Source organism: Uranotaenia lowii, chromosome 2, assembly GCF_029784155.1.
Source record: "Uranotaenia lowii strain MFRU-FL chromosome 2, ASM2978415v1, whole genome shotgun sequence".
Taxonomy (NCBI): Eukaryota; Metazoa; Arthropoda; class Insecta; order Diptera; family Culicidae; genus Uranotaenia; species Uranotaenia lowii.
The window spans coordinates 190,582,204-190,596,174 of NC_073692.1; the positions used below are offsets into that span (position 1 = coordinate 190,582,204).

Here is a 13,971-nt window from a genome sequence, read left to right on the forward strand (position 1 = left end):
AACCAAATGTGGTTAGAATTCAACCTTAAAACTTGTAAAAAAATACATCGACTTCGACAAAAATGAAAATTGAATGAAAACTTGAGATTTTCTGCATCACTTCCTTATTGCGTTGTGGTTGAAAAATAACCGTTTATGACATCTTTGGTTTCATTTGTGAAGATCACTTTCAACTGCAAGATTTCGTTAACCCCGAAACCTCTGTCAAGGGTAAGTTCAAGATTCCCGAGTAAAAAAATATTGTGATAAACCCAATTATTTGTAAATAGTTATAAAACGATCTAGGACTTGTTGATAAAACAACAAATAACATCGTAAAAACATTCCACTGATTGTATATTGCAAAACTACAGTATATTGAATGTGGCTTTAAATTATATTACTGTTTAGAACTGTTAAATCAGTTGAATGGACAAGATTCTAACAAAATTTTGTTGAATAATCTGTTCCAGTTAGAGTTTCTCCAAACCCTTCACCTACACTGAACGAAATCGGGCGATTAATTTTATAGGGTCATTACAATACTTGTTATAATTTATGGTCCGCATACAAGCTAACGATTTATTCACTAAAAATGACCGGGAAATACAATAAATTTTACAGTTAGATCCTAAAAGAGATTGACCCATTAAAATTTATAGGAAAATCCAATGAATCTTGCGAGCCACACTCGATCGGTAGAATGTAAAAGAAAATCTAATAAATTATACAGTTTCGATTAATAATACATTTTACGTTTGCTCAGAGGTTTTGATCGTTTTTTGTGTCGCTGTTCAACTGAAATTGAAGTTTATTAATTTCAGCCCATCCGTACAAAAAAGTGAAGATCAACAAATAGAACGGTATGTATTTTGTGTATTTTTAAAAGATGTCTGCGAATTTTTCTAATGATCAGAACAGTTTCTATTCAAGTAACATTTTCTAATTTCTTTTTTTCAGAATATACAATTAAAAGCGAGCAGTACCAATATGAAAATGGACGCCTTAGATCCCCAAATGATTTTTTCGTTTCCGGAAATTGGAATTCACGGAATCAACTCACCTCACCCATCAATGGCATATATTGGCCGTGGAATTTCGAGTCTCTGCCCAAGCATCCAGAATTCCCTTTAGAAGGGTCTGTGCTAACGAGAAGAAAGGTGAGATGATGTGAAACTTTGTTTTCAATATCTGAAATTGAATCATTCCTCTTGATTTCAGGTTTATTTTTGTTATTACCAACTTTTCTAAACCGAGGACCCCGTCAAGCCGGAAGTTTGGGCTTTGGATCATCACCATTCTAACACCAGTGCTAAACACCTGGCCTGTGCCATAGTGAAGTGTTTAATTATTCTAAATTTGATAGCGGCTATGAAAGAAACAATAAAATTTTCAAAAAAAAAACAAAAATTAGCTGTATCCCACTTTTTTCGGAAAGAAAATACGAAAAGAAATCATTAAAAGTAAAACCATAACACAACACCCCATCAATTTATATTCCATCATTTTGAACTGTAATTATTATAAACTTGACGTTCTATAACGTTCATTGGATTTTCTGATAAATTTCATTAAAAACTAAAACCATGCAATTGTATTCCATGAGCAAACTCGTAAAAAGTATTAGATTTTCTATTAGTGCAAAAACACTAGAATTTCCGATATTGTTCATAGCCCGATTTCGTTCAGTGTAGCCGAATTGCCGCATTTATAGAGGTTTACAAAAGCTGAATAAAACAAAAGTAGAGGTGATATTTACAAAATTTGTAAAGCAATGTTTTGTTAACAGAAGAAGCTTAATGAAAATCGCAACAACGAAATATACCATTAAGTCACCATCTACAACAAAAAACCGGTGTCAGGTTTTTATTTACTTTTTTCTCCAATAATAAATCTTATAAATTCCTTTTCTATTAAAAATTAAGTCACATTCGAAAAATGTGTTCTTTTCAAAATATCTAACTAAACTTGGATATCGAGGCAGAAGAGGCAGTTGTGGAAAAAATATTTTTGGCTTCGAGATGATGCATTTTTCTGCAAATTTAGTACAATTTCTAACAAAGTGCGTTGGTTGACATAATGAAGATTCTAGACAAACAATCTCAATTATCCGAGTCTGATTAGTAAGAATAGCTTAGCTTTTCCTGTTCTGTTGTTAAGTTGTTCATTATTATTTTTTTGGTTAAATTTCAAACCATTTTTTGAATATCGCACTTGTAATTGATTTTATCCATGGGTAAAATAAAACAAACGTGAATTCGTCACAACAAAATCAAAACATTAAATGAATTCACTCACACAGACATACGATATTTGACATTCCATAAAACGACAAGAAAATAAAAATTACTTTCGTTTGCATCAAGATAGTACTGTTCTTTTACCATTCAAAATTCGTTTTGGTTGTGTGGAAAAGCATTGAAATCGATATATTAGTTTAGTTACAGCGAAATTATTTTTTATTTACTGGGCATCGGTTAAGGAACATTGAAATGACCCTTATTCAAAATTATAGTTTTTTGAAGAATGGTTTCATTTAGTAAACTAATTACTTTCGAAATATGGTTTTAACAAAACTTTGAATCAAAGAATTTGGTTGAATGTCAAAGGGGAAAAAATTTCGGAAGCTAAGAGAAATGGATTTGAAACATACATTTTGAAATATTCCAAATTCTGTGCAGTTTTTCAACATTTTTTTTTCGAATAAAAGATTTTTAGGTTGACATTTCTCACGCGCACTTGCTCTCGTGTACCGATTAAGAAGGGGAAAAAAGTCTAACAACATGGTCGCTTTCCAGGTTAATTTTCCAGTCCAGTCCAGAATTATTCCAAAATCTCGCGTGAGCTTTCATTACGTCGTATGAAACAAAATGTAAACAAACAGTTTTATTGCGAAAAAAAACAAAAATTGACTTACACTAGTAGCAACTTCTTTCCATTTAGAATATTTGTAGCCTAGACAACATATTCTATATATGAAATACAAATTTTAAAGTTGTTTTGATAACTTTTGAAGCAATTTTCTGTGAATTTTCAAGATGTTTCATACTTACTTACTTAATGGTCCCGCGCCGATCCTCCGGTGCATAGGGCCGTGGTAAAAGACCTCCACTGTTGACGATCCGGAGCCAGCGTCTTCACCTGGTCCCAGTCAAGACTCTCGTCGACAGTTCGGATTTCAGCGGCTAGGCTTCGCCGCCACGAGTTTCTGGGTCTGCCTCTTCTTCGATGACCTTCTGGATTCCAATCTAGCGCCTCTCTGCAAATCTCGTTTTCATCTTTTCGCAGCGTGTGCCCAAGATGTTTCATACGACGTAACGAAAGCTCACGCGAGATGGTCATTACAGTTGTTTTTTGACATTTCTTTCGCACATTTGAGCAAGGAAAAATACCCGGTCGACAAACACGGTCATTTCTGAGGTTATTTTTCCAAAATTTATAAGTTTGAGTGAAACTACCAGCATTATATCACGAACACTTCCAGCGGCATTAAAGATCTTATCAATACATTCATCACATTTAAATATTATTCAATATATGTCAATAACTTATTTTACTCCTCAAACCTATCTAGGTACGAGCGAAGAAACAGTTAAGATAAATTAAAATTCAAGTTTTTCAAGGAGTTATATATATGTAGTTTGTCTTTTTGGTCGCAGTCAACCTTTCAGATTAGGACGAACAATTCCGAACTCAATGAATTATTTTATAACAGACATTATAATTTTCATACTGTTACTCAGCCGGATAAATTAATTTTGAAATCAAAACTGAATCTCAAAATTAATTGGCTCTGATCAAAGGACTGCTATAACATTGCGTTTGTATTTTTTTTCATCTCAATCGATCAACAGTCATTGTTTGTATAACATTCATCTTTTATTATGATACAGTAAGTTAAAGTAAACAGTTAACATTGAAGACAAAAACGATAATGAAAATATTTGAGATAGAATTTCAAATACTAATAGGTGGTTCAATTAAGACGGTTTTCATTTGGCTTGTTAATTATCAAGTGTAGTTTTTTTTCTTGATGAAGCACAGTAGTTTCACGATGCCCCGACAGATGGCGTATGATTCTGTGCGACTTGTAGTTGTATGGATTCAAGCGCCACTGATCAGTCTGGGTATCTGGTGTCTGCGCTAGAAACCTTATCAAATGGTAAAGTTTGAGGAAAATAATAAAAGGGGAATAGTGCAAAGGCCTAGGAAATTTAATGAAGGCAAAATTTCATGTTTTTATTGTTAAAATTTTATAATCAATGTTATTAAATTTAGCCCCTTAATTTATGCAGCATCATTCTCCATCTTTCGATATTAATTGTTGTTCAGCCTTTACACATAAAGAACCGCTATGTTGTTGTTTTTTGGACCGCGAAGAAATCTACCTCAGGCTTCTCTGGACCAAAAGTAACAAATTTAGTATCTTTGAGCCACCGAAATGATGTGTTCAATGTTGTTCCGAACTGATTGCAATTGATAAACTGGCATTTGTAAATATTATTAAGGTGTTTTGTATCCTGTATGATCAAGAAAACTCTTTATAACCGTCAAATAAGAAACTGATCAAAGTTACTCCAAAGCATCAAATTCTAAACAAAGATTTAATCGATTTTTAAATCAATTTAAAGAAGTCTAATTAAGTAGTCCAATACTGATTTCAAAAATATGAAACATATGAAATATGAAAAAGTGAACAATCTTACCCCAGATTTTGGTACGTTCGTTCGAAGGTTGACAGTAGTCATTTTATTTTATTCCTCTAAACGATAAATATAATTTCAAAAATTTAAATTGGATTATTCTACTCTAAACCCGTCAATCTGTTGGTAAACTGATATGTGCAACACTTTATAGCATCCTGAGGGGGAATTTTAACCAACAACGTTCAAGATCCAGTGCCACGCTGCTACTAGGAACGTGTACCCACATTTAGCAACAGTCACACAAGTTGTGTCGGGGGCAGGAAGCCTCGTTCGATAAACTGCATTCCTGAAAGCTAAAGATGGGGGTGCCAAACAGCCTGACTTCCCACTAACACTTTGCAGATGATGAACTTTTTCTAAAAAAAAAACCTACCTACGACCTCCATTTCGCTGGACACAATCATCGTGTGGAAGGAGGGCGAATCCGCGGACACTTCGCAGCTGTACTTGCCGGACATCGTTGGCTCGACCGAATTCAGCGACAGATGACTTCCGTTGGATTTGGAGCGCTGATTTTAATTGTTTTTTTTTTCGTGGTGATGGGGGTGGTGGCATTCAGTTCAATGGAAGGAAGAGAAAATATGATTCGGTTAGTTCGGTTGTGGCGAGACATTCTGGAAGAGAAGAGGAATTGATTTCATTTGTTGTACCCGTCTGCAATGTCGATTGAGCGAATTCGTCGGATTACTTTGAGTTCAGAACCCTAGGTTTCAAATTTAAAATTAGGAATCTAGTAGTTAAAATTTGGCATGCAACCTTTAAATAAAAGAAATACTCAATTTATAAAAACAGGTTATAAAACATCGTTAAATTATCGTGCATACTGAAATTGAGTGAAAATATTCAAGTATGCATGAGCGGAAGAGAAGCCAATTGATTCGCGGCTATAGATAAAAACCCGATTTAATACACTTGACAGTGGATTGTAGCATTATAATTTATAAATCTATCATTTGTTTATATTTTTGTGTCATGTGTATCCAAATATAATTTACAGGATTTAAGTAAATTATATTTGGATACACATGACACAAAATAATAAACAAATGATAGATTTATAAATTATAATTTTCATATGAATAACACAATTAAAAAAATGATTGGAAGTTTTTGAATGACTCAATCCTGGAATATCTTGTATGTTCCCGGAAAAATGGCATTATGAAAAAAAAGAAAAAAAATAGAAGAGGTTTAAAAATTAAGAATACAATTTAAAAAAAAGATGCCTAACCATGTGTTTCAAATAATTCAACCTCTCAAGTGAAGGAAGCGAATATGTTGAAAAAATAATCGAGTAAAATTACAACTGCTTGAGTAAAATACGATGTTTCAACAAAGGTTACAATTATTGATCGAATTACCTATAGATATAAAATATTTCGACAACTTTGAAATGTCAATAATTTCAATTTTATCATTTTGCCATTTTTGTCAATTTCATCATTTTTGTCAATTTTCTTCATTTTGTTAATTTTGTTAATTTTGTCCACTTTATCAATTTTGTCAATTTTGTTAATTTTGAAAATTGTGCCAATTTTGACAATTGACTCAATTTGGTCAATTTTGCATTTTTTCAATTTTGTCATTTTTAAATTTTGACGTATAGTTAATTTAGTCAAGTTTGTCATTTTCTTTTCCAATTTTGTAAATTTTGTCTATTTGGCCAATATGGTCGATTTGGACAATTTTGGTCAGTTTCATCCAATTAATCTATTGTTTCGTTAATTTTTTCGATATGTTATGTAAATGTTGTCAATGACCCATTCCAGCGTGACGTCACAACGTTTGCAAAACAATTTTTTGGTATATTGTATGTAAGTTTTACAGGTCATATCGCACATTGTTAAAAATTGTACATTATAAGGTCAAAATTTAATTCTCTACAATTTGAAACCAAAAGTATTTGTATAGAATAAATAGTTAACAAAATATAAGCAAAAGGAATCGTGACGTCACAACGCGCCTCTTTTTCCACTTTTCAGTTTTTTTTACAACGCCGCATTTTTCTGCTCTTCTATTTGATCAAATTTTATGAAAATTTCAGAAAAGTATCTTCTCATTACAACCAACAAATCGCTGTTTTTGATTTTTTCAAATTTCGATTTCAATTCATTTTAGAGCGATTCAGTTTCGTGACGTCACAACGCACCGTTTTTTTTAAGCAGGGTTTTGCAAAGCGTTGTGACGTCACGAAATTTTATGGTTAGCCACATGAAATAAATCAAAGTATAATCTTAAAATGAATGCTTAATTTACTTTAAATGCTTAAAAACTTAATAAATAATGTGATTTGGTGATGAAATCGATCCATTTATTCCCGAAAATTAAAAGGAATTTAATCTCAAAGGCCCATATAAGCAACACTGTTAACATCAATTTCATTCGAAGTTTTTTTTGTGCGGTCATGTGAATATTATTTAGCACAAAACTAAAACTAGAAAATATTTATTCGTAAAAGCAATGAAATGTGTTTCTGAATATTTTAATCTTTAATTGCAAAGGAAAGGAAAAATAAAAGATAATTTCAAAGCCTTCGATCTTTTCAAAGATAGTCAATCGACACTAGAGTGCCTAAATCAGCCATCTAATAAAAATCTTATAAGTTGCAAGCTTAAAAAGATCTTAGGCCTAACACAAAATCCAGTGCCAAATTTAGGATTGGCCCAAGGAAATAGGGCACAATGAGCCTAAAATTTGTATGGAATTATGAGAAATTGGGTTTGGAAAGACATGAAAACCAAGTTATGCATCAATTTCTGAAGTCCCTATCGGCTGATTTGTTTTAATTATAGTCATTCACAAAACTTTCATTATGACAAATAGTTTATCTCAAGATCCCATTTCAAAAATGGTTTAGCTAAAAAGGTTTTTGAGTTTCAAAAATTAGCTTCTGATGGGTCAAATACAAAAAATACCTGCCTGAATGATCGTTAATCGACGCTAATTTTGAACGTTATAGCTGCTTTATGATAACTCTAATCGAAACGCGTTCCTCAGATGGAATATTGTCATAATCAAAGCTTTAAAATACTCAAATTAAAAGAAAAATTGGTTGATGAAGATCTAAATTATTGACGGAAAACGGTTTTTTTTATCATGCCGAAGAAAATCTACATAATTCCATACAAACTTCAGGTGCGTTGCGCAACCCCTTTTCTTAGAATAATCTGGCCCAAATTTTGCAGACCTTGTGCTAGTACATATTTGAATTTATTTAATTTTGTAATTCAGTTCAAAGTCTCTTATGTGAGATTTTATGTGAACACGGGGTTCGATTTGGATTTCCTAGTGACATTCTTTGAGGTGTAAATTTCAATAAGGGCATTTTTTTATTTAAATAATTTAATTAATTTTATTTATTAATTGTCTATGAAAATCTTATGAATTTTTTAATAAAAAAAAGTTAATCTATTAAATTTACCATGTTCAAAGAATTTTTTGAATCTCATTACATTTATTTCATGGAACAAATTTTGTTTGAAAATAATGCCAGAAAGAAATAGAAGCTACTAGCGGTGTTTTTCATTCTAACATAAATATATGAAGAACTTGATCTTTTGCAAGATTTTTATTCAAATCACAGATAACTACCTGATTTATAATTCACAAATATTCTTTTACAAAATCGATGAGGATTTCATTTGTTCGATAGTTTGTTTATTCTTGAATCAAGTGTTTTTAAGCGCTGTTTTATATGTTTTATTAGAAATGTTTGAAAACAACTGAGTTAATACAAAAAAAAAATTAGTTTCTTTAAAAACTTGATAATTGAATTCGTTCATTGAAGCACATTGTTGTGTTGAACTTGTATTGAAGAAATACTATCATAGTGTTGAAGTAAAAAGTCTTGAACGTCTTTGAAAAAAAGAAAATAAATTTTCGTGACGTCACAACGCATTCTTTACCCGGGTGCAACTCACAACCTGCTAAACCGATTTTCAATCTAAAAATTGCATTAAATTCCACTCAAAAAGTTTGAAGAGACCTCGAATTTTTGACAATATATGAAATTTCAGTAAATCATAAATTTAAAAACAGTAGATTTTTCGTGACGTCACAACGCTTAAAAATAGATAGCTTAATCAACGATTCTAGAGCGTAAACTTGCAGTGACTGTTATTTATCTTATAAAATGCTTAAAAGATGGCTTCTCTACCATCATTTTGTAATAATTTTTTTTGACTTAGCTAGATTTTTAACAAAGTTATGTTATAAATAAAGAATATTTGCAAAAATCAATTTAATTTGATACTAAAATTTTTAAATTTCAACGTTAACATACTCAATTCTAGAAAAAGGTAGCTGAAAATCTTTTAATGGAAAATGACACCCAAGAAATAAACTTTCTAACGCTATGTAATTTATTTTTGGATAATGAAAAATAAAAATCGGTTCTCCAGTTGAGGGGTGCTTGGAATGGGTCCAATATATTTTGTCATTTTTGTCTTTCGTGTCATTTTTGTATTTTTTGTCATTTTTGTCATTTTTGTCATTTTGTCATTTTGTCATTTTGTCATTTTGTCATTTTGTCATTTTGTCATTTTGTCATTTTGTCATTTTGTTATTTTGTCATTTTGTCATTTTGTCATTTTGTCATTTTGTCATTTTGTCATTTTGTCATTTTGTTATTTTGTCATTTTGTCATTTTGTCATTTTGTCATTTTGTCATTTTGTCATTTTGTCATTTTGTCATTTTTTCATTTTGTCATTTTGTCATTTTGTCATTTTGTCATTTTGTCATTTTGTCATTTTGTCATTTGTATTATTTTTGTTATTTTTGTCAATTTTGTCAATTTTGTAAATGACTTAAATTTTGTAAGTAACGTAAATTTTGTAAAAAACGTAAATTTTGACAATTTTGTCAATTTGGCCAATTTTGTCAATTTTGTCAATTTTGTAAATTTTGTCAATTTTGTAAATTTTGTCAATTTCGTCAATTTTGTCAATTTTGTCAATTTGGCCAATTTTGTCAATTTTGTCAATTTTGTCAATTTTGTCAATTTTGTAAATTTTGTCAATTTTGTAAATTTTGTCAATTTTGTCAATTTTGTAAATTTTGTCAATTTTGTCAATTTTGTCAATTTTGTCAATTTTGTCAATTTTGTCAATTTTGTCAATTTTGTCAATTTTGTCAATTTTGTCAATTTTGACAATTTTGTCAATTTTGTCAATTTTGTCAATTTTGTCAATTTTGTCAATTTTGGCAATTTTGGCAATTTTGTCAATTTTGTCAATTTTGTCAATTTTGTCAATTTTGTAAATTTTGTCAATTTTGTCAATTTTGTCTATTTTGTCAATTTTGTCAATTTTGTCAATTTTGTCAATTTTGTCAATTTTGTCAATTTTGTCAATTTTGTCAATTTTGTCAATTTTGTCAATTTTGTAAATTTTGTAAATTTTGTAAATTTTGTAAATTTTGTAAATTTTGTAAATTTTGTAAATTTTGTAAATTTTGTAAATTTTGTAAATTTTGTAAATTTTGTAAATTTTGTAAATTTTGTAAATTTTGTAAATTTTGTAAATTTTGTAAATTTTGTAAATTTTGTAAATTTTGTAAATTTTGTCAATTTTGTCAATTTTGTCATTTTTGTCAATTTTGTCAATTTTGTCAATTTTGTCAATTTTGTCAACTTTGTCAACTTTATCAACTTTGTCAATTTTGTCAATTTTGTCGATTTTGTCAATTTTGTCAATTTTGTCATTTTGTCGATTTTCTCAATTTTGTTAATTTTGTCAATTTAGTCAAACTTTTCCATTTTTTTTTAATTTTTCCAATTTGATCAATTTTGTCAATTTTGTCAATTCTGTCAATTTTGTCAATTTTGTCAATTTTGTTAATTTTGTCAATTTTGTAAATTTTGTCAATTTCGTCAATTTTGTCAATTTTGTCAATTTGGCCAATTTTGTCAATTTTGTCAATTTTGTCAATTTTGTAAATTTTGTAAATTTTGTAAATTTTGTCAATTTTGTCAATTTTGTCAATTTTGTCAATTTTGTCAATTTTGTCAATTTTGTCAATTTTGTCAATTTTGTCAATTTTGTCAATTTTGTCAATTTTGTCAATTTTGACAGTTTTGTCAATTTTGTCATTTTTGTCCATTTTGTCAATTTTGTCAATTTTGTCAATTTTGTCAATTTTGTAAATTTTGTCAATTTTGTAAATTTTGTAAATTTTGTAAATTTTGTAAATTTTGTAAATTTTGTCAATTTTGTAAATTTTGTAAATTTTGTAAATTTTGTCAATTTTGTCAATTTTGTCAATTTTGTCAATTTTGTCAATTTTGTCAATTTTGTCAATTTTGTCAATTTTGTCAATTTTGTCAATTTTGTCAATTTTGTCAACTTTGTCAACTTTGTCAATTTTGTCAATTTTGTCAATTTCGTCGATTTTGTCAATTTTGTCAATTTTGTCAATTTTGTCAATTTTGTCAATTTTGTCAATTTTGTCAATTTTGTCAATTTTGTCAATTTTGTCAATTTTGTCAATTTTGTCAATTTTGTCAATTTTGTCAATTTTGTCAATTTTGTCAATTTTGTCAATTTTGTCAATTTTGTCAATTTTGTCAATTTTGACAATTTTGTCAATTTTGTCAATTTTGTCAATTTTGTCAATTTTGGCAATTTTGGCAATTTTGTCAATTTTGTCAATTTTGTCAATTTTGTCAATTTTGTAAATTTTGTCAATTTTGTAAATTTTGTAAATTTTGTAAATTTTGTCAATTTTGTCAATTTTGTCAATTTTGTTCATTTTGTCAATTTTGTCAATTTTGTGAATTTTGACAGTTTTTTCTGTTTCATCAATTTTAACAATATGTTTAGTCTATTTTGTCATTTTTGATAATATATTATGTCAATTTTGTCAATTTTCTCAATAATAACTCATACTCGACAATATTTAAAATATGTATTTTTGATGTTCGTATTCAACAACTTGTCAGGATACATGCTACGTCTAGATGAGTTGATCCTAGTATGACATTATTTTTTTTTTCAATAAGATTCTATTTTCCCTATCCAGCATGAGAGCAGTTGCAGCGGTATCGATTTTTTCCAAAAGGACGTACGGCCAAATTTAAACAAATCGAGTTGTCAGCTGGGTGAAAAAGTACCGTTCGAAGACCTACATTTTGAACCTAATTACTTTTAACGCGACTTACTTAAATCGATACCCAGATGTATCAACATAGAAATCAAAGTTTCTAGCAAACATTTAAGCGCATTCTCACTAGTATATATTTAAGGGGCAATTGGGTTGAGCTTGTAACCAAGAAATGTTTTGTCTTGCTTGCAAAAAAATGATCCATGATTCAAACAACAATTTAACGGTTATCGGGCGCAAACATAATATTTTAATGCATTTTGATAATATTGTCGATTAACTAAAAGTAATAGTATGAAATAATTTCTTTTAAATCAGTAGATATCAGCAGCTCAATTTCTTCTTTTGTCACTCCCCCCCTCTTCAAAAATTTCCTAAAAACCCGTAGGGGGGGGGGGATAAATAAAGTTTGAAATATTTTATGTAAATTTTGAAAAAAAAATCAAATATCCGAAAGATTACATATTTTGATATTTTGGAAGATGGGATTTATTTCACCTTTTGTACTCTTGACTTTATTGATTTGTTTGATGAAAAATTACTTGATTTATAGATTTTGCGCAATTATATAGGTAATATGCAATTTTGTTGCACACAAACTTTCGTGCAATCTATTCCAATTTACTTTTAGAAGGAACAACACAAACACATATAGGATCTCAATGAAACTTGATGTTTCCTCGAAGAGATTCTCTTTTTCTTAACTCTAAGCGTACATCTTTCGAGAATATGATCCCGAATAGAACAAAACCATGGTATCACATTCATTTTCCATTGAATTTAAATGTGACCATGAACTTAATGGTAAAAAGATCATCCGGCGAGCGTAATTTTTTCAAGAATTTACATTTCCAAGTTTATCGTGTATAAGTGGTTTTTGACAACTTCAGCTTGCGGCACGTTTTTTTTCGTGCCGGCAATCATTCTCGGTCGGCAATCGGGTTTTCAAGAATTTTTCGGAGATGGGCGAAAAGGTGAGTCAATAAATATCCAATTTAACAAGAGACAATCATGTTTATAATATTTTTCTATCGATTCTAGCTAAATACAACCGAAACACTGCGCATATGGCACAGGAGGCGATTGCCAATGGATACTGGGGGCGGCTGCGGAATGCTGGAATTCACCTCAGAACGACGGAATGCCGGAACTCGCCTCAGACCGGCCGTTGAATAATGAAATGTGTGAGTACAGTGTTAAATTATTAGAATAAATAATAAATGTTATTAAATTCATTTGTATTTCTATTAACACAAAATAAGAAAATGATGACAAAGCCAAAAGAAAATGATGAAAAAACCAAAAACCCCACCATGAGCGAAAATTTTCATTACAGCGGTTTAACAATGAAAATCATCGGACTTTTATGGTTTTACTATGAAAAACTGGAAGTTGTTTCAACCATGAACTTTATATTTTTAGGCTTCTCAATGTATGGAAAATCGCCATTTTTTTCATGGTCACGCTGCATAACAATACCCCTTTTTCATGGTTATTTTCGCCAAAACGATGAAATGTATGGTCGAAAACTATGAATTCCAAAGTGCATTCACGGTATCGAGGACTATTATAATCATTGTGTAAACCATAAAATTTATAGTTTGTGAACATGGAATTCATGGTTTTTTCACGGTGCAATTCTATTCGGGATGGCTAGCATCCTACAAATGCTAAAACCACCAACCCACAGAAAGTGTACTATGTATGCCGTGACCGGGATTCGATCTTATGTCCGCTGGCTTGGAAGACTTGAAGGCTATCCTCTAGGCCACGGGCTGCGGCTAAGTTGTTATTTGTTTTTCGCATTATTCTTTATTATCCCCCCCCCCTCGATGTTCCATCAGGATTTGATTAGATGTTCCGAAATTTCAAACGCTTTTTCTCGTTCCGAGCTAACTGCTAGTTTCGCCCTTATGAAATGTTACGCTAGATTTGTTTACAGTTGGCGCGTTTGCCCTTTTCCAAATTTACTACAAAATTATCTGACAGATTCCCGCTTGCGTCGTCGCCCTTCTAAAATTTTAGCACAAAACGATCGCGGTTTAGGCACAGACTAAAAGTTTGAGTCAATGCTACACGGAAAATAATAAAAAAGTAAAATTTACCTTTTTGCGAGGTGATTTTTTTCCAACCCTCTTTCGAGGTAAATTTTACCTTTTTTTCATTCACCTAGCAAAAAGTCAAAAT

The 13,971-nt window shown here is 30.4% G+C and overlaps 1 protein-coding gene across 6 annotated transcripts in view; it reads right to left on the reverse strand.

Annotated features, from left to right (window-relative positions):
• Nucleotides 1-13,971, reverse strand: part of LOC129745866 (uncharacterized) — a 125,514-nt gene that overhangs the window by 12,861 nt on the left and 98,682 nt on the right. For all 6 annotated transcript variants that reach the window (XM_055739236.1, XM_055739235.1, XM_055739233.1 and 3 more), the window contains one exon: nucleotides 5,059-5,194. In XM_055739236.1, coding sequence (XP_055595211.1) covers nucleotides 5,059-5,194 — 136 coding nt within the window. The remainder of the gene's footprint in view (nucleotides 1-5,058; nucleotides 5,195-13,971) is intronic.